The 19745-nt window shown below is 39.6% G+C and overlaps 1 protein-coding gene across 1 annotated transcript in view; it reads right to left on the bottom strand.

Moving 5' to 3' along the window:
• The window catches only part of b3galnt2 (beta-1,3-N-acetylgalactosaminyltransferase 2), a 28017-nt gene extending 9009 nt beyond the window's left edge, over positions 1–19008 (bottom strand). Inside the window, exons 1-6 of the mRNA XM_052151461.1 lie at positions 18789–19008; positions 15929–16055; positions 12728–12828; positions 4530–4723; positions 1314–1409; positions 972–1082 (exon numbers count right to left, since the gene is read on the bottom strand). Of these exons, the coding sequence (XP_052007421.1) occupies positions 972–1082; positions 1314–1409; positions 4530–4723; positions 12728–12828; positions 15929–16055; positions 18789–18894 (735 nt within the window). The 5' untranslated portion in view covers positions 18895–19008. The remainder of the gene's footprint in view (positions 1–971; positions 1083–1313; positions 1410–4529; positions 4724–12727; positions 12829–15928; positions 16056–18788) is intronic.
• Positions 19009–19745: the final 737 nt, after the last annotated feature.

Genomic DNA, 19745 nt, shown 5'->3' with positions numbered 1-19745 from the left:
ACCTTAAGACGAGGTGTGTTATGAAAGGGGTAATATACAGTCAAGCCGGTCGTTATCGCAAAATAAACCCAGACAGCGTGATCAGGCCTGCTTAACGACCAGCTGACTGCTCATTATCCCGCTTATTACACAACTAACTAAAAAAATACAAAATAAATGGACATTACATTTTTATTTTAGTTGAAATTATGTTATTATGTGACCAGAAAGAAATTGCGGAATTTCTAGAAACTGCTAAATTCCATCTCGGAATTCTGATGAACATGTTGCCGTTTCTTTTCCAAAAATGACTGTCTGACTGCTCATTATCCAGCTTATTACACGACTACTTGCCAAATATATAAACAAATGGACATTTGAGTTGAAATTATGTTATTATGCGAGAAGAAAGAAATTCTATGGAGTGATGGTGGCGTAGTGGACTAAAGCACAGAGCTGGTAATCAGAAGGTTGCTGGTTCGATCCCCACAGCCACCACCATTGTGCCCTTGAGCAAGACACTTAACTCCAGGTTGCTCCGGGGGGGATTGTCCCTGTAATAAGGTCACTGTAAGTCACTTTGGATAAAAGCGTCTGCCAAATGCATAAATGTAAATTGCGGAGTCTCTAGAAACTGGTGAATTCCATCTCGGAATTCCGACGAACATGTTGTTCATCTTTCCCAAAAATGACTGTCTGGCTGCTCATTATCCAGCTTATTACACGACTACTTGCCTAATAAATAAACAAATGGACATTTTAATTAACATATGTTATTATGTAAGAAGGAAGACATTTCAGAGTCTCTATAAACTGCTGGATTCCATCTCGGAATTCCAATTCGGAGTTGGTTGCTTATTGAGACCTGGCTGGAGTCACTCAGCATGCCCTGGATTTGAACTCGCGACTCCAGGGCGTGCCGAGTAGTCAGGCCCCCCTGTAATATTACTTTTTATATCATTTCTGAAGTGATTAGACTGGTGTTCCCTTACAGATCCAAACCTGAGAACTCCTCCACCATTATTGAGATGGACTGTAGATGCGTTGACAGACATCACGCCAGCTGAATCCTGACTCTCCCAGAGTAGAGTTCCCTCAAAACCCTGAACAGACCAAAAACAACACGTCTGTGTATCAACGCACGCCCCTAACATGAGGTAAATTACCACAACTCAGAGGCAAACCGTGCAATAGCACCTGCTAATTAACATGACACTGTACGAACAGTCTGATGACTCCACATTCACTGCTTTCAACCATGTTAACAATGTTTAAATAGAGGTTATACGACTAAATGTCCTTGTAAATAAAGGGCTCTTTCCTGAATGTTTCACCTTGGGTAGAATGAACTGCTCTACGGGCTTATAGAACATCCCACCCACACGAGTGCCTGGATTGAGCGTGCTGAAGCGAGCCGTCACCACTGCTTCCTGTCAACAAGATCAGCATATATTAACTGTGTTTTTAAAAACACAAAGTATGCAATTCATTGCATCGTTCGGCTTCAAAATTCACATCTGATGAATGAAAGTGTGTCATTTATGTTGTAGAACAAAACTTTTGTATGGTTTTATCAATGCTTTACTCGTCTGCTACAATAACACAATGCATTTACATTTTGTGTATACACTCACCTAAAGGATTATTAGGAACACATACTAATACTGTGTTTGACCCCCTTTCGCCTTCAGAACTGCCTTAATGCTACGTGGCATTGATTCAACAAGGTGCTGAAAGCATTCTTTAGAAATGTTGGCCCATATTGATAGGATAGCATCTTGCAGTTGATGGAGATTTGTGGGATGCACATCCAGGGCACGAAGCTCCCGTTCCACCACATCCCAAAGATGCTCTATTGGGTTGAGATCTGGTGACTGTGGGGGCCATTTTAGTACAGTGAACTCATTGTCATGTTCAAGAAACCAATTTGAAATGATTCGAGCTTTGTGACATGGTGCATTATCCTGCTGGAAGTAGCCATCAGAGGATGGGTACATGGTGGCTATAAAGGGATGGACATGGTCAGAAACAATGCTCAGGTAGGCCGTGGCATTTAAACGATGCCCAATTGGCACTAAGGGGCCTAAAGTGTGCCAAGAAAACATCCCCCACACCATTACACCACCACCACCAGCCTGCACAGTGGTAACAAGGCATGATGGATCCATGTTCTCATTCTGTTTATGCCAAATTCTGACTCTACCATCTGAATGTCTCAACAGAAATCGAGACTCATCAGACCAGGCAACATTTTTCCAGTCTTCAACTGTCCAATTTTGGTGAGCTCTTGCAAATTGTAGCCTCTTTTTCCTATTTGTAGTGGAGATGAGTGGTACCCGGTGGGGTCTTCTGCTGTTGTAGCCCATCCGCCTCAAGGTTGTGCGTGTTGTGGCTTCACAAATGCTTTGCTGCATACCTCGGTTGTAACGAGTGGTTATTTCAGGCAAAGTTGCTCTTCTATCAGCTTGAATCAGTCGGCCCATTCTCCTCTGACCTCTAGCATCAACAAGGCATTTTCAGCCCACAGGACTGCCGCATACTGGATGTTTTTCCTTTTCACACCATTCTTTGTAAACCCTAGAAATGGTTGTGCGTGAAAATCCCAGTAACTGAGCAGATTGTGAAATACTCAGACCGGCCCGTCTGGCACCAACAACCATGCCACGCTCAAAATTGCTTAAATCACCTTTCTTTCCCATTCTGACATTCAGTTTGGTGTTCAGGAGGTTGTCTTGACCAGGACCACACCCCTAAATGCATTGAAGCAACTGCCATGTGATTGGTTGATTAGATAATTGCATTAATGAGAAATTGAACAGGTGTTCCTAATAATCCTTTAGGTGAGTGTATATTATATATATTTTGAATCATTGAAATAGTCAAGTAATGTTTACCACAGACCTTATTTTACTCATAAGTTGAAAAACCCTGTTATAAAATCCATAGATACGTATACATAGATACCTTATTAGCAGCTGTTGCTATGGACCGCGATACATCGCCGTGTCCGCCATATTGGAAAGGTCAACAGCCGAATCAGAATTAATTATGCTAATTTCTGATGTAATGTTATTCTCATGTTGCCTGAAAACATGACTTTTTGTAGCTTGATATCATTTAAAATCTCACAACTCAGTCCCGCTGTCCACATATGTGTGCATACATTTTTAGGAGAACTATTAGCTTTAAAAAAATATATATATTTATTTATTTATTTTGTGCATGTTTTTTAGGGGCTACAAGTTACACGTCAAAAAGGGGAGTGGAAAATGCACACAACAGTCACGCGTGGGTCTCAGGAGGTTAATGGGATTCTGTGCCGCAAACGCCACCTCGTGCCACCCCCCGCAAGATGCCGCCCTGGGCGACTGCCCATGCCTAAATCCGCCACTTCTCTTACAGCTTGACTGGACATGACACCCAATAAAAAAATCGATTTACTTGATTTATCTTAGTTTTGTCTCATATTTCATGCTCGTCACCGACACTTTTGTGCACTTGGTTAACAAGTACAATAACTTATAAAAGTACCAACAATAAATGATAAAATTCTGGTAAAAAAAGTCAGTTTTAATGTGACCTTTATATTAGCATAAAAAAGAACAATTGTTTAAATCTGTTTGGTTTAATAAAAATCAACCGCTGGGACATAAAACTGCCCTAAAATGAAGAAACACTCATATAGAAGTAATTATACATCACAATAAAATCATAATAGTCATTATACTGTATATAATACTACTATTGTGATTATAGCGTGACTGGCAATCTGGCATACTGGGCATTTTCCCGGTGGGCCGACGCACTTTGGGTCCGCTTATGGGCGGACTGGCCAGCGGGAGAACCGAGCGGGCCGGCGGTGCATCCGCAAAACGTGCCGAATTTGCCTCGCTAAGCAAAAATGAGCCGCCGTGTTATGCAGAACGGACCACAAACGAACCGAACAACCCGCTCCCCCACTACCGCTCAACAACTTTCCCAGGCCGATTCCTCTTCCCAGTCCATGTGATATATGGTTTCGGTCATCTCCACTGTGACTAAAATGTGGATAATTTTGCAAGTCTGATATTAAGAGTGTGTGTGATTACATCAGGCATCTCCATCGATCTGAACACTCATCGCATGTGAGATCAGAGAGACTTAATAATCAAAAGCAAGACAATTTGACATTTTCCGATAGATAAGACTGAATTTGCTCTCCATGCATTAATCTTTACAGCCTGTCGAAATGAACGATACATCATTTGACTTGTGTCGTCACTTTTAAGAGTAAGTCTCAAGCACATTCATCAAATTAATGAGTAATGTCGACCAGAGATGATGAAATGAAGCCTAAAGCAGGATTTTGTAGGTAACTCCTTTCTTGCAATTTCAATTTTAAAAGTGTAATGTTGTAATGAGAGATATTATTCTATTCTATAACTATTCTACATATACTTTAAACACATTTATACACCATATCATGCCTTTTTTATGCTATATAAGTGACAAGACGACACATTTACGTTCCGGTTTTGTACCAAGTTTCACGGTGCTTTAGGGGGTCCTACCTCCTGATCCACCTGGAACAGCCGAACAGTGACGTTGCCCATGAAGTCCTGTCGTGGGCCGTTGGGGAAGACGGCCAGCTGTGTGATGACCACAGAGTGAAGGACTTTAAAGTCCAGACTGACCACAGAGACATCAGACCGCACCAGCAGAGTGGTATCGGGCACGCTCAATATGGCCATTTCCTGTCCAGCGACTAGAAGCAGAAGGAAACGTTTAACACAATCAGTAAAAGGTGAATTTTGTGGACATTAAAATACTTCACCATTGGGTTGTGTGTTGGTAAAACGCAACTATACGATATTTATCAGCCAATTTTTAGGCTAATTAGAACGATCAACATACTGATCATAAACAACAAATGTTGAATGTTTTTTTTTTGCAATTAATTATTTTAATTTATTGCGAGTTATAAAGTTTATAATGTTTTTTTTTTTTTTATGTGTAAATAAAATATATAGAAATAACTACCCAAAATAAATCTTATGTAAAATGTGAGTTTAATTGTTTGGAAGTTTTTATTTTATTTTATTTTTTTTAAGTAATTTTTTTATTTCAAAATAATTCAATAAACAACAAGACACCAAACATTAAGACAAACATCTCAAATGACAAAAGAGGATATTAAATATAAAAAATATATATATATTGTTTTTGTTAACCAACGTTTGGTCATTTTTAGGCTTTGTAATAAATTTAATAAAATGTCATTCTTCTCTGTAAATCTCAACTAACTTTTAAAAAATAAATGTACTTCATTAAAAAAAATTATCATTCTGCTTTTGGTGTAATTACATTTTTAGATACTTTACTTTTCTCATATCTATAAATCATCATGTTAAATATTTTATCATTCATCATTCTTTTATATAAAGTCGAGGAGTTATTTGATAAGAAACTTGTATTTTTATATGATTATTTGAACATTTGTGAGTATTTTGGTTTTGAAGTGTAGAAATAAAAGCACTGAACTGTTTTTAATGTGCACAATAACCTCTTTTTGCATCAATCATCATGTTATATTGAATTTCATTCATCTTTTTTTGTTCTATAGGAGTCGAGGTGTTTTTTTTTGTCATAATATGTAAAAAAATATATGAGTTTTATTGTTTTGAAGTGCAAAAACATGATATAATGTCTTAAAAGTGCAAAATACACTTTTTTAAATTAATTTAAAATTCAGTTATATTTAGTTTGCTCTTTTTATAAATATTTATTTGTATCTTTTTTATGGTATAAACCAACTGTACTTATTTCTGAGTCGAGCAGTTATTTGATAAGACACGTTTAATGTTTTATTTTAATCAGGGTGTGATTTATATATGTGTTGTTATGTGTCTCATGTATATGCTTAGATAAAGAAAACAAGGGATATAAACTATGGAAAAGACCATATCATGGATCACATTATGCAGCGTTATCATATTAACAGGTAACAAACTGCAGAATATAGTATTATGCACATATGGAGATAAATGAACATATTGCAGATATTAGCAATATAAGCAGCCATGCTAGCGCGAGTGTTTATATGTGACAAACTAATAATTATACAGATCGCAAACGGCTGCAATACTGGCTTAATGCCAGAACTAGTTGCAACACATACAGAAACATTCTGCATCAAACACAGAATCATGATATGAACATTAACTTGCACTTAAAGGGTAACTAAACCCTAAACCAACTTTTTTTAGTTAATGATCTGTAAGCATGGGGCTTTATTAGTACTGGTCATTGATTCAAGTAATTGTTTTGACATTTGTGTATAAAGTGTTTTAATTCTACAATATATGGTGTAAAAACGTCTGAGTGCTGCCCTCTTCAGGTTGAACGGTGGCTACTGCAGTTGAATTTTCCTATTGGCTGTTTGCGGTACTCGTGACGTAAGCGGTGACAGCTGACGTAAGCAGGTTCCAGCTCACCACGCCCTTGGTACGAGCTACCACGCCCATGGCAGTATAAAAACCATCTCGTTTCGTCAAAACCACTGTAGCGAGTCAGGAGTTGGAATTGCGAGTATTGAAAACGATCAGGATAGAGTATTTTAGCATCTATTTAGCATAGCATTTATATAGTTATTTAGATTATTTCGTGTAGCCTAGGTAGTTAATTAGCATATTTGTTAGTGTAGTATTGTTAGAAGCATAGTTAGTTAGTAGCATAGTATTAGCGTCAGTTAGGATAGCTTCAAGTTAGCGTAGATTATCTGTATTTAGTACAGTGGTCAGGATGGTACGTAGGTGTAGTGTTGCTGGTTGCAACAGCACTGCTGGACTGTATAGCTTTCCAGCAGACTTGGAAATTAGGCCAGTGGTTGCATGTCCTTGGCCTGGAAGACCGCTGAGTTCCGCCTAGAGCTGGAGTGTGCAAACTGCATTTTTCGCGGGATTGCTTCTCCAACGCAATGGAGGTGGAAATGGGCTTCTCCTTTCAGCTCGCGCTGAAAAGTGACGCAGTGCCAAACGCTCCTCCTGCATGGACTCCACCACCTCAGCGGCGTCTTGAGGTGAGTGATCATATATATTTGAATCACAATTTATGGTTAGGCTAAAGTTAATCCTCTGGGGTCGACAAACGCGCGTTCGCGATGCGGGAGTGTTAAACGTATTGCACCCTTATACATTGTATTACGGTATTGACTGTATAGTTTTATTTGGAGGTATACGGTTTTGTACATGATGACGTTACGCTTTACGTCACATTCTTCTAAGTTGAGAGAACAGCTAACTGATGTTATGTTCAAGTGAAGCTTGCTAAATAAAAATCCTGCTAAAAGGATAAACATCACTGAACAGCGTTTCGTTTGTTTTTCCTGCACGCGAGTGAAGGTGAATGCGCACTCGGATGCTCAACAGGGAGTTAAAACCGCAGTTTGAGCCAGCGGCTCGAATTGATATGGCTCCGGCCCTGTGTCCACAGACAATTCACCCTCCTCCACTTCAGGTGAAGGTGGGGGAGAAAGGTCCTCGACTTCAAAAGACCGCTCCGTGGCAAAGCGTCACTCCAGTCACTCCATTTTAGAGTCTGACAGCAGCTGTCAATTAATCCTTCACTACGGGTCTCAGGTGCACGCCCCCGCTCAGCCCCGCCCTCAGTTTGTCCCCTCTATCCCCGCTGGGGTCTGCCCACTTTTCCAGCATTTTTCAAATATTGCTAGTGGGTGGAGTCAGACTCTGAGCAGGGGTTTAGTTACCCTTTAAAGATGCTGCACGTGAATGTAAACATTACAAACTCCGGTTACGCCACTTGCATAATAAAGAACACGTCACTTACGTTAGAATCATATCTGCGTCAAACTATAATGCGTGTTTTCCGTAACCCAAGACCTTAACAAGAGAAGTTACGGACAATAAGACAAATAATTTACAACACTAACAAATAACACGTTTGATCATCAGCCATCTGTTAGTTATTTAGCAAAATAAAGATTTCAGTGTTGTTTAACTCCGGTAAAATAATCCAGGGTTAAGTCTTTAATTATCGTTGTTTCTCAAGTTCTTTGTGCATCTGAAGATGTTGGTCGTGTAAGAAGATTCCAGAATATAGACGTGCTTCACAACTTCAGATAACGCTGGCTGTTGCATATGGACGGATGCATGTCTTCAAGCATTAAATGCAATGAAGTGTTTATTTACCCCTGTAATAGAGACACAAACCAGCATGTTTTCTTTACAATAGGGAAATTAGTACACAAGCACGTGAAGGGGAGAAGTTGGAACATATTTTCGGGAGGGTCATAAAAAAATTTTCCATATTTTTAATTCAAGAGTGTAATATAAGATTACAGGCTCACTAATGTCACTAGTTGTGGTAGATATTCCAAACAGCTTCTTAAAAAAACCCATTAGTAAATCTGGATTATTTTATTTATTTATTTATTTTTCTTATTATCTTCCCAATTTGGATCGCCCAATTCCCAATGCGCTCAAAGTCATCGTGGTGGTGTAGTGACTCGCCTCAATCCGGGTGTCGGAGGACGAATCTCAGTTGCCTCCGCGTCTGAGACCGTCAATCCGCGCATCTTATCACGTGGCTTGTTGAGTGTGTTACCGTGGAGATGTAGTGCGTGTGGAGGCTTCCCGCTATTCTCCGCGGCATCCACGCACAACTCACCACACGCCCCACTGAGAGCGAGAACCACATTATAGTGACCACGAGGAGGTTACCCCATGTGACTCTACCCTCCCTAGCAACCGGGCCAATTTGGTTGCTTAGGAGACCTGACTGGAGTCACTCAGCACGCCCTGGATTCAAACTTGTGACTCCAGGTGTGATAAGCTGCGTACACACTGTCGCGACCGTTGGCGACTAGATGTGGGCGTGTCCAGCGACGCGACAAAGTTGAGACAAGTTCAACTTTATTCAAATGAAGAGCGACTAACGGAAGCGACAGCCAATAGGAGAGACGACGGGAGAGCTCACGTGATCCTTCTCTCTCTCTCTCAGCTCCTGCAGTAACGGAAAGATGGATGAAAGGCTAATTCTTGCTGTTAGCAATGTTCCAGCGCTCTATGATATGGATATGGTATATCCAGCCGCAGCTCTTGCACCAGCCGGTGGTACTCGCCGTGCTGACTCAGAGATTTAATGGTTTTGTGGACCCAGACAGACCGGCATTTGCGTTTTCGACGCAGATAAACAGCCGCTATGGCAAACAGCACACCTGGTTTCTCATTCATCTTTGATATAAAGCATTTTGTGTACTGATTCCATTTATATTTAGTCTTTTCCTCCAAAATGTTTGCTTTTAGCGCCAAGAAAAGCGATTCGCTGTCAACAGCAATGGAATGACATCCGTGAATGTCATTTATAAACGTTACTAGGCAACCAGTAGCGGGAATGCCCACTAGCGACTTCACCGCCAGCCACTGGCGACCTGCAGCGACAAAGTCACAGGCAGTGTGTACGCAGCTAAAGTCAGCGTCAATACTCGCTATATTCAACCTGGAGTTAAGTGCCTTGCTCAAGGACACAATGGTGGTGGCTGTGGGGCTCGAACCAGCAACCTTCTGATTACCAGTTGTGTGCATTAGCCCACTGCGCCACCACCACTCTTTCATATCAATTGTCATGTTATATTGAGGCTTTTTCCCTGTTTTTTTATTGTTTGATCTTATTAATCTTTCATTCCTGTCATGTGTTCAACAGATCTGATCTATGTTCAATGTAAACAATGTTTTGTTAAAACAATAAAAATAAACTTTTGTACCTCTTTGTACATTTTTAAAGCCATAAGCAGGTGAGCAAGTGGCAAAATATCAGTATCAGCCAATAGGTTTTATGTCAAAATCGATTATCGATCGTTAATGCTGTCAATAAAGTAAATAAACGCATGACTTAACACAAGAATGTTTAAAGAGGTCGAAAAATGTAGATGTTTTAGCACACTGCTCCTCAATAAGCCAAACATCAGCACTTTAACTCGTCTCCTCTGAACTGCATCCGAGCGCTGGAGCTCTTTTAATTAGACAGCGGCCATTTATTACCCAGGAGATCAATTGGAAGAACACAGTGGTTAAGAGGGAAACGGAACGCTCGTTCCTGCTTTTCCGAGCTCCAGGCTCGCTGCTTTCTCATGCTTGAAACAAAAGCCAATTAAACACGCCGCAGACGAGAGAGCCAGAAGGGTGCAGATGTTCTGAACAGCGTCAGGAAAAGCTTTTAGAGACATCAGGATGTTCTCTCGCCGTAAAAGGGCTCATTAGAATAAAGCTCCTGCCATCACCACTTTAAACTCAAAACGAATCCTTCTGAAAACCAGCACGCTCTTGAAAACACAAACTTGAATTAAGCTGCAGTTTGAACACACCTGTGCACTGCTCTCATCTCAATCGTACGGTCAATCAAGGTCAATCAAGTCTGTTCCATGTAATTTTGCCCATGCAACCCAAAAGGTGAATTTGCACTTTTCTATACAACAATAGATCAAAGTGACCAAGTCGATCATACTTCAAAAATGGACAAAAAGAACCAAGAAAGTACCATAACAGTAGTCCATATGACTTGTGCGCAATATTACTCCAAGTCTTTATTATTCATATAAAACCGTTCCCTCCGCCGCAGCTCTCCAATCGCTTTTCTCCATTAGAAGTCAACCGATTAATCGGTTTTACAAACCGATCAATCGATCGGTGCGCCGATCAATCATCGGTTAAACCGATCAATCGGTAGGCCTACACCGATCAATCGGTACACAAATAATCGGTATAACAGAAATATAATAGTACTGTAATAATACTAATAATAATAAATCAATAACAATTGTATTGTATTTAAGCAATATCTCACATCTGTGATGCTCTGCTGTGCAGCACTTTATTGCCATGTTGTATTTTGGATTGTGCTCTGAAGGTCTGTAAAAAAGCATTTAATTAATTAATTAATTTAGATATAATTTTAATGAATACATTTAAATGAACGTGAAAAATAAAATGAAAAACATGGAATTTGTGAAGGAAATAAAACGTTATTATAATTTTTTGTTATCTGTGAAATTTTAGATTTTTTACATCATTTTTGACGATGTCTTCGAATTCTACAATTCTTATTGTCTTATTTTCCAGTAAAAAATATATAAATATTCTTAAAAAAGATGCATTACTTGGCAAGCGAAATTAAGTCTTCATTTCAGAGAAATCTGTCAAAGTTTTGTCAACTTTATGCTTAAAACAAGAAAACAAATGTGGCATGAAAAATAAACTTGTTTTCTTTTTGAAATCATTTTATTTTCTTACACTACTGCCAAATATTTATTTCTTGTTTTAAGCATTAACCACCCTACATTTAGTAACTTTTTAATATCTAATAGCCATTTTTTCTTGTCTATCTAATACATTTTCTTGGTTTATATATTTTTACTGGAAAACAAGGCAAAAATACTATATAATAAAATTATTTTTTGCAGTGTTTTTTTTTTCTGAAGAGTTGCTGAAAAATATTAACCATGCTGTCCTGAAATCATCAGCCTCACAGTATTTTATATGAAAAAAAAAAATAATAATAATTTTTTGTATCGGGACATTCCTACTAGTTACCATATTTTAACATTTTTACCTGAGACTCGTCTAACGAGAATCATATGGTAAAAACTTAAGCAAGCATCTACTCTAATAGGGTGATATTTATGACTGCATGATTATGACAAAAATTATAATTATTACCCTTTATATTGTACTTGCGATTAATTCCACATCATATTCTTTAAAAGAATACTTCACCCAAAAAGTACAATTCTGTCAATTGGCTCACCCTCATATTGGTCCAAACCCCAAAATATATGTCCAGAACGAGCTGAGAAATGTTTTCATTGGTGAATTATTTATTGCGGTGTTATACGTCAGTAAATCAAGACTTCACATTGGCCCATTAGCAGCATGAAAAACAAAACATTCAAATTTGTAATCAATTATACACAGAATTCAAGCACCAGACAATAAAAAGAATGCATGAATAGAATGTGTCACAATGCAAGTAGACCGAAATAGAATGTTAGAATTGTCAATTGTAACGATTAGTTCATTGTGGAATCTGTGCAGCTCTTGTGACATCAGCTCTATAACAAACTCTGCTGAGATGCCTTCCTGGACAGTATTTTAAGGCATTATAGAAAAGCTACTCCAAAAGGTAAGCATCAACATTCTGTAGCCTAATAAGATGCTTCATTTTGACCAAATTCTAACGCAGCATTGCATGTATCCTTCTCCGAGAATGCAATTACAGATACAAGCTCTGAAAACGTTGAATTCAGGAACATAGCAGATATTTTTATTTTTCTTCACAATTTGTAACGCCCAATTCCCAATCCGCTCCAAGTCCTCGTGGTGGCGTAGTGACTCGCCTCGCTCCGGGTGGTGGAGGATGAATCTCAGTTGCCTCTGCGTCTGAGACCGTCAATCCGCGCATCTTATCACGTGACTTGTTGAGCACGTTACCACGGAGACGTAGCATGTGTGGAGGCTTCACGCTATTCTCCACAGCATCCACGCACCACACGCCCCACCGAGAGCGAGAACCACATTATAGCGACCACGAGGAGGTTACCCCATGTGACTCTACCCTCCCTAGCAACCGGGCCAATTTGGTTGCTTAGGAGGGTGGTAGTCATCATCTTTACATGCTAAGCTACCCAGGCCCCGACATATCAGGGATTTTAGTTGAATGAGAACTGTTTATAACAGCGCACTAGAGATTAATTTACCTGTCTCGGTGAGGTTCAGTAGCGTGCAAGAATACGTGTCCTCGCGATCTTCCTCCGGTATAGAGCAGCCATGCTTGCCAATGATGAATTTCACCATCACCCTTTAATAGAAGACAAACGCTAAACAGGAGCCACTACAAACTTTGCTACTGAACATAAAAACATTATAGACACTAAATTCCATTCAAATATTATTTTACCAAGCAAATTCATGAAGTGAATAAATAAACGCATAAATAAATACATTTTAGAAATAATATAATTTCAATTGCATTAATATAATAATAATAATAACAATTTTGTATTATTACATTGAATATAAAAATGTTACAATAAAAAGTCGTTCAAACCGTCAAGTCTTTTTATTATTTTGGTGGAATGGTGAAACTTATAACAATACTGTGGCAGGGCGGAGGTCGGGTCGTGATTATACACACCCGGTCCCTTATCAGGCTAATTAAGTATCCTAGAGCGATAAAGGCTGATGGCAGACGGTGGTGCGACGAGAGAGAGATCGTTTACGGACATGTCCGTCATGTGTGTGTTTGTGTCTTTTAAGTTTCTCATTAAAATATTATTTATATTCCCAAGCCGGTTCTCGTCTCCTCCTTTCCATTGAATACGTTACACTGGTGCCGAAGCCCGGGAAGGAGGAGGGATGCCCGTCGCGGAGTACTCGACACTGCCGTCCACCCAGGGGAGCACCGCTGCCATCCACCGGGGAAGGGAGTAGACCGACCGCCCGGATGCGGTGAACGGCCGCCGTCCGCGAGGCAAGTGGGGACTGGACTCCCCGACCGCCTGCAGCGATGGAGCCGCTGCCTGGGGCGGAGGAGAGCCCTGCCATCCCCCAGAAACACGGAGGGGTCGATGGAAGACTGCCATCCACGAGGGGAAGAGGGAAGTGTTCCCCGACCGCCTGGAGCGTTCTTTCCGCCGGGGGTCGTAAGTCTGACTCCGGTCCGCCCGGGGAGAAGCGGCTGTCGCCCGCCTGAGAGAGGGGAGAAGTGATCGAGGACCATGCGACGGTGTATCAGAGAACCGGCGAGTAGGTTGTTTTTTGTTGTTGTTTTTTTTTACGATATATATAATATTTTAATGAGAAACTTAAAGACAAACACACACATGACGGACATGTCCATAAACGTCCTCTCTCCCGCACGATCCTCCGCAGTCGGCCCTTATCCCTCTCCGAGGCTTAATTAGCCTGATAAGGGACCGGGTGTGTATGATCACGACCTGGCCCCGCCCTCCGTCCTACCACAAATACTAATAACAATAATTGTTGTTGTTATTGTTATTTATTATTATTTCTGCTTATTCACTTTGAAATGGAGGGCATGGAGACTATTTAATTAGTTAAATCGCAGCCTTTTGTTGTTTTTACCATCACACTCGATCATCTCACAATATCAATTTTATTTTGATTAATTGTAAAGTCGAAAGGTCCAATTTTAAGAGCGCTAGTGTTAAGCGCTTAAAGTTAAGTTTCATGAGCACAGAAGAATATCAGTACGTCCACAGTGTGAAGATGGGATCTTGTGGATTTATTTATTCAATCTCCTCGCTCTGCCTCCAGCTGTTATGACATCCCCTGAACACTTTAAAATACTCATAACTTCTGGCAACTCTACAACCCATAAATCCACTTCGATAGCTAATTACACTCAGACATCAACACCATAGAAATCCATATCGAATGCGCTAGTTTCTCTGGAGCATCAGGTGAATACAAGAAGCACTTTCTAGATAAACTTGGTTTAGATAGCATTAATACCTACACTGGCTAGGAATTATTTTGCAGTTTTCTTTTTCTATTATTTCCGACTGAACTGTCCATAGGTTTTTATTTATTTATTTGCATCCATTTTTCGCCCCAATTTGGAATGCCCAAATCCCACTACTTAGTATGTCCTCGTGGTGGTGCGGTTACTCGCCTCAATCCGGGTGGCGGAGGACGAGTCTCAGTTGCCTCCACTTCAGAGACCATCAATCCGCGCATCTTATCACGTGACTCGTTGTGCATGACACCGCGGAGACTCACAGCATGTGGAGACTCATGCTACTCTCCACGATCCACACACAACTCACCACACGCCCCATTGAGAGCGAGAACCACTAATCACCACCACGAGGAGGTTACCCCATGTGACTCTACCCTCCCTAGCAACCGGGCCAATTTGGTTGCTAAGGAGACCTGGCTGGAGTCACTCAGCATGCCCTGGATTCAAACCCACGACTCCAGGGGTGGCAGTCAGCGTCAATACTTGCCGAGCTACCCAAGTCCCACAATCATCCATACGTTTGATCAAAATCGAGATTTTATTAATTTGCCATATCGCCCAGCCCCATCTCCAACATTTTCCACCAGCCCCTTCTGAATTGACTTAAAAGTCTCTCTACGACATCATAAATACTAAATATAAACATAATAATGACAACGATTGAAAAATAAGCCATGACCTATAGATAGTTTAACATACACGTCATATATTTATATATTTAATAGCAACTTGTGCAATGCGCCACTTCATTAGCATCCAATAAACTCACAGTTTGCATGCATACACCCACAGTAGCGCAAACACGCCCACTTGCGCTGGCACGACAATTGTGCTTAGAATTAGTGCTCTCACTAATATTGGATAAGACACTGCGCACGGTCGTAGAGCATTGCGCTGTAATCACGAAAATAGAGCCGCTAGTGTCTGACATGTAAACTAAGGTTAATAGTTGTGTGGCAAGGAGGAGGGCGGGGCCAGGCTGGGCCGTGAGTGTGCAAGGAAGGCCCCCAATCGGGCTAATCAGCCGAGGAGAGGGATAAAGCAGAGCCGGACGCGGCAGTTCGGGAGGGAGAGAGCAAATACAGCACTTTCAAATGTATTCAATCATTCATAAACACACCATGCAAAATTAACTAGACGTTAACAGTGCTTAACAGTGATATGCTTGCATTAAACTATGTTTTGCCCTTTTTCAAATGTCCAATATTAATGACCAGTTTGCCTGGGGGGGTCTCTGGTATTTGGCATATTTACAAGGATTTTTATAGGGTTCAATACAAGTTGAAAGGCAATTTTTAAATCAAATAATACAAGCCTGATCTTCTGAAGTTCATCGATGTCTGCACTGAAATGCAAGTAATTAAGCACACATCAAAATATTCATGGTGATTAAATAATTGATATTTGTGGTACAGACCGTGTCTGGAACTGAGGGTGGTTTTTGAGGTACCCCAGCCATGTGTCTCTTATGGCCTGTCTGAGGTCATGATGATGTCGAGCAGATAAAACTCCCACCAACACTTCATTCACAGACTTCTGCTTGTCTATTAATACAACATTTAGGACAACAATATTTACACCAGTGCATTCCCACACAATACTCTCAGTCATTGTAAATGATGTAAATCTGGGATAGTTATAGTCATACACTCCACATACTATAATACTCAATGCATGTAGAACGTTAATGCTCAATGCAAATACTGTATTTCTGTGGGCGGCTGTGGCACAGGTGGTAGAAATGTTAGGCAGATTGATAGTCTCAGTCACCATTCACTTCCACGGCATCTTTTTTTTTTCTATACAATGAAAGTGAATGGTGACTGAGGCTTTCAGCCCCTAACATTCCGGCTAGAACATTCCGGCCATCTCCTTTTGTGTCAGGCAGAAAGTCATACAGGTTTGGAATGATATGAGAGCGAGCAAATGATGACAGAATGTTTGGGTGAACTACTTTTTGCGTCTTACAACCTGTCAGTATGCGTGCACAGCACACAGATTCAAACACCAGCCTTGATCTGGAGGCATGACATTGATGTGCAATAATTGCACATTTCATCACCTCCCCCATGCCCACTGCACTGATATTCCCGAGGAAACTGCTGCAAGCTGTTCGATGTGCATTGAGCGTTAATGTTCTATATGCATTGAATATTAAAGTTAAATATGCAATCAGTTTTAATGCATTGAGCTTTCACATTCTACTTCCACTGAACTATTCTACAGTAAATGGTAAATAGTCTGCACTTACATAGTGCCTTTTTTTAACCTTAGCAGTTCTACATAGCGCTTTACACTGTGTCTCATTCACACACCAATGCAGCAGAGTTTCCATGCAAGGCACCAGCCTGCCATTGGGAGCAACTTGGGGTTCAGTGTCTTGCCCAAGGACACTTCGGCATGTGGGTTGGGAATCAAACCGCTAACCCTGCAATTAGTGGACAACCAGCTCTACCACAGCCGCCCACAGAAATACAATATCTGCATTGAGAGATAATGTTCTCTATGCATTGAACTTCACATTCTATTTACACTGAACTCTAAACATGCATAGTTCTGTTTACATCACGTATTAATGTTGAATATGCACTAAGCTTTATTTTTCTAGATGCATTGAGAATCAATGTTCTAACCAGTATGCATTAAATAACAAATTGTGATATACATTGAGCATTAATGCTCTATTTGCATTGAACTTCACATTCTATTTACACTAAACTATTATACATGCATTGGGCGTTAAAATTATATATGCATTAAGCATTAATGTTCTATATGCATTGAGCATTATCTGTTCTATATGCATTGAGCATTAATGTTCTATATGCATTGAGCATTAATGTTCTATATGCATTAAGCATTATCTGTTCTATATGCATTGAGCATTATCTGTTCTATATGCATTGAGCATTAATGTTCTATATGCATTGAGCATTAATGTTCTATATGCATTAAGCATTATCTGTTCTATATGCATTGAGCATTAATGTTCTATATGCATTAAGCATTATCTGTTCTATATGCATTGAGCATTATCTGTTCTATATGCATTGAGCATTAATGTTCTATATGCATTGAGCATTATCTGTTCTATATGCATTGAGCATTAATGTTCTATATGCATTGAGCATTAATGTTCTATATGCATTAAGCATTATCTGTTCTATATGCATTGAGCATTAATGTTCTATATGCATTGAGCATTAATGTTCTATATGCATTAAGCATTATCTGTTCTATATGCATTGAGCATTAATGTTCTATATGCATTAAGCATTATCTGTTCTATATGCATTGAGCATTATCTGTTCTATATGCATTGAGCATTAATGTTCTATATGCATTGAGCATTAATGTTCTATATGCATTAAGCATTATCTGTTCTATATGCATTGAGCATTAATGTTCTATATGCATTAAGCATTATCTGTTCTATATGCATTGAGCATTATCTGTTCTATATGCATTGAGCATTAATGTTCTATATGCATTGAGCATTAATGTTCTATATGCATTAAGCATTATCTGTTCTATATGCATTGAGCATTATCTGTTCTATATGCATTGAGCATTATCTGTTCTATATGCATTGAGCATTAATGTTCTATATGCATTAAGCATTATCTGTTCTATATGCATTGAGCATTAATGTTCTATATGCATTAAGCATTATCTGTTCTATATGCATTGAGCATTATCTGTTCTATATGCATTGAGCATTAATGTTCTATATGCATTGAGCATTAATGTTCTATATGCATTAAGCATTATCTGTTCTATATGCATTGAGCATTATCTGTTCTATATGCATTGAGCATTAATGTTCTATATGCATTAAGCATTATCTGTTCTATATGCATTGAGCATTAATGTTCTATATGCATTAAGCATTATCTGTTCTATATGCATTGAGCATTATCTGTTCTATATGCATTGAGCATTAATGTTCTATATGCATTGAGCATTAATGTTGAATATGCACTAAGCTTTATTTTTCTATATGCATTGAGAATCAATGTTCTAACCAGTATGCATTAAATAAAAAATGTTGGTATACATTGAGCATTAATGCTCTATTTGCATTGAACTTCACATTCTATTTACACTGAACTCTTTTACATGCATTGAGTATTAATGTTCTATATGCACAGAGTTTCTTGTTCTATGCATTGGGTCGCACAAAGTGTTACACTTTATATGCATCACAAATTACATGAGTTGAGACTGAAAATAACTGTTGCAGACGCTGTAAGAAGTTGCACGGGGCTGTACGGTACCTGCAGAACCGAAACCCAACAGCAACGCAGTTCTGTCCGTCCAACCGCACCAATGCGCGAGTACCGCGATGACACACGGAATCAACGCCGCCGCTACACTTCGCATGGACGGATAGCAGATCCAGACAGCGTCGGTTAACGGGTTGCGCACAGTGCCGAACGGTCGCGCAACGCAGACTGCTGTGTAACCCACGTCGGACGCGTCCGCTTCATGTCTCACTGCACGCTGATGACGACTAGTCAGTCAGCCAATAGGAATGCAGCAGCATACGCGCTGTACCCTCTGGGAAATGTAGTTTTACAGATGAACGCTGTAGTTCAGTGAAGTTGCCTGTTGCCAAGGCGATTACGTCAAGTTATGGATCGACAAGTAAACATGTTTTTGATTTTACTACAAATACCATGCTTATAGTTAAGCTATAGTAACCATGGTTACTGTATGGTTTCTGCCAAAAAAAAAAAAAACAGTTACTACAATATTACTATAATAAAAACCATAATACCCACAACATTATGATTTTTATTAACATAATTTTCTTTTCCTGTATTATCACTATGGTTTCACTACAAGTATCACGGTTAAAAAATATGGTTACTGTAGTAAAACCATGGTAAATATATTGTAAGGGAACGCAATTAAGCCATTTCAGAAACAAAATTCCCCCTCTGTTCTCTAAGGGGCTCCGTAATACACTGATATCAGAGATAGAGAAATAGAGCATTTGATGTCATAGGTAAGAAAAATAAACATTTAGTTTGATTTCTGCATACCTTGTATAGGTACTGTGACGTTGGCAGTGAAAACAGAGACTGTTTAGCAGAGAAGCGCCACTTTTATTTAAATGAATGTTAGAAATTGGAACGGCAGCCAACGGTCAACAGATGTAGAAAGGAAGTCCCGCCTTACAGTTAAAATGGCCAATCACATTTTAGATACAGACATAGCCTGTCAATCAT

The sequence above is a fragment of the Xyrauchen texanus genome, chromosome 20 (assembly GCF_025860055.1).
Source record: "Xyrauchen texanus isolate HMW12.3.18 chromosome 20, RBS_HiC_50CHRs, whole genome shotgun sequence".
NCBI lineage: Eukaryota > Metazoa > Chordata > Actinopteri > Cypriniformes > Catostomidae > Xyrauchen > Xyrauchen texanus.
This window is presented reverse-complemented; position numbering and strand designations above follow the sequence as displayed.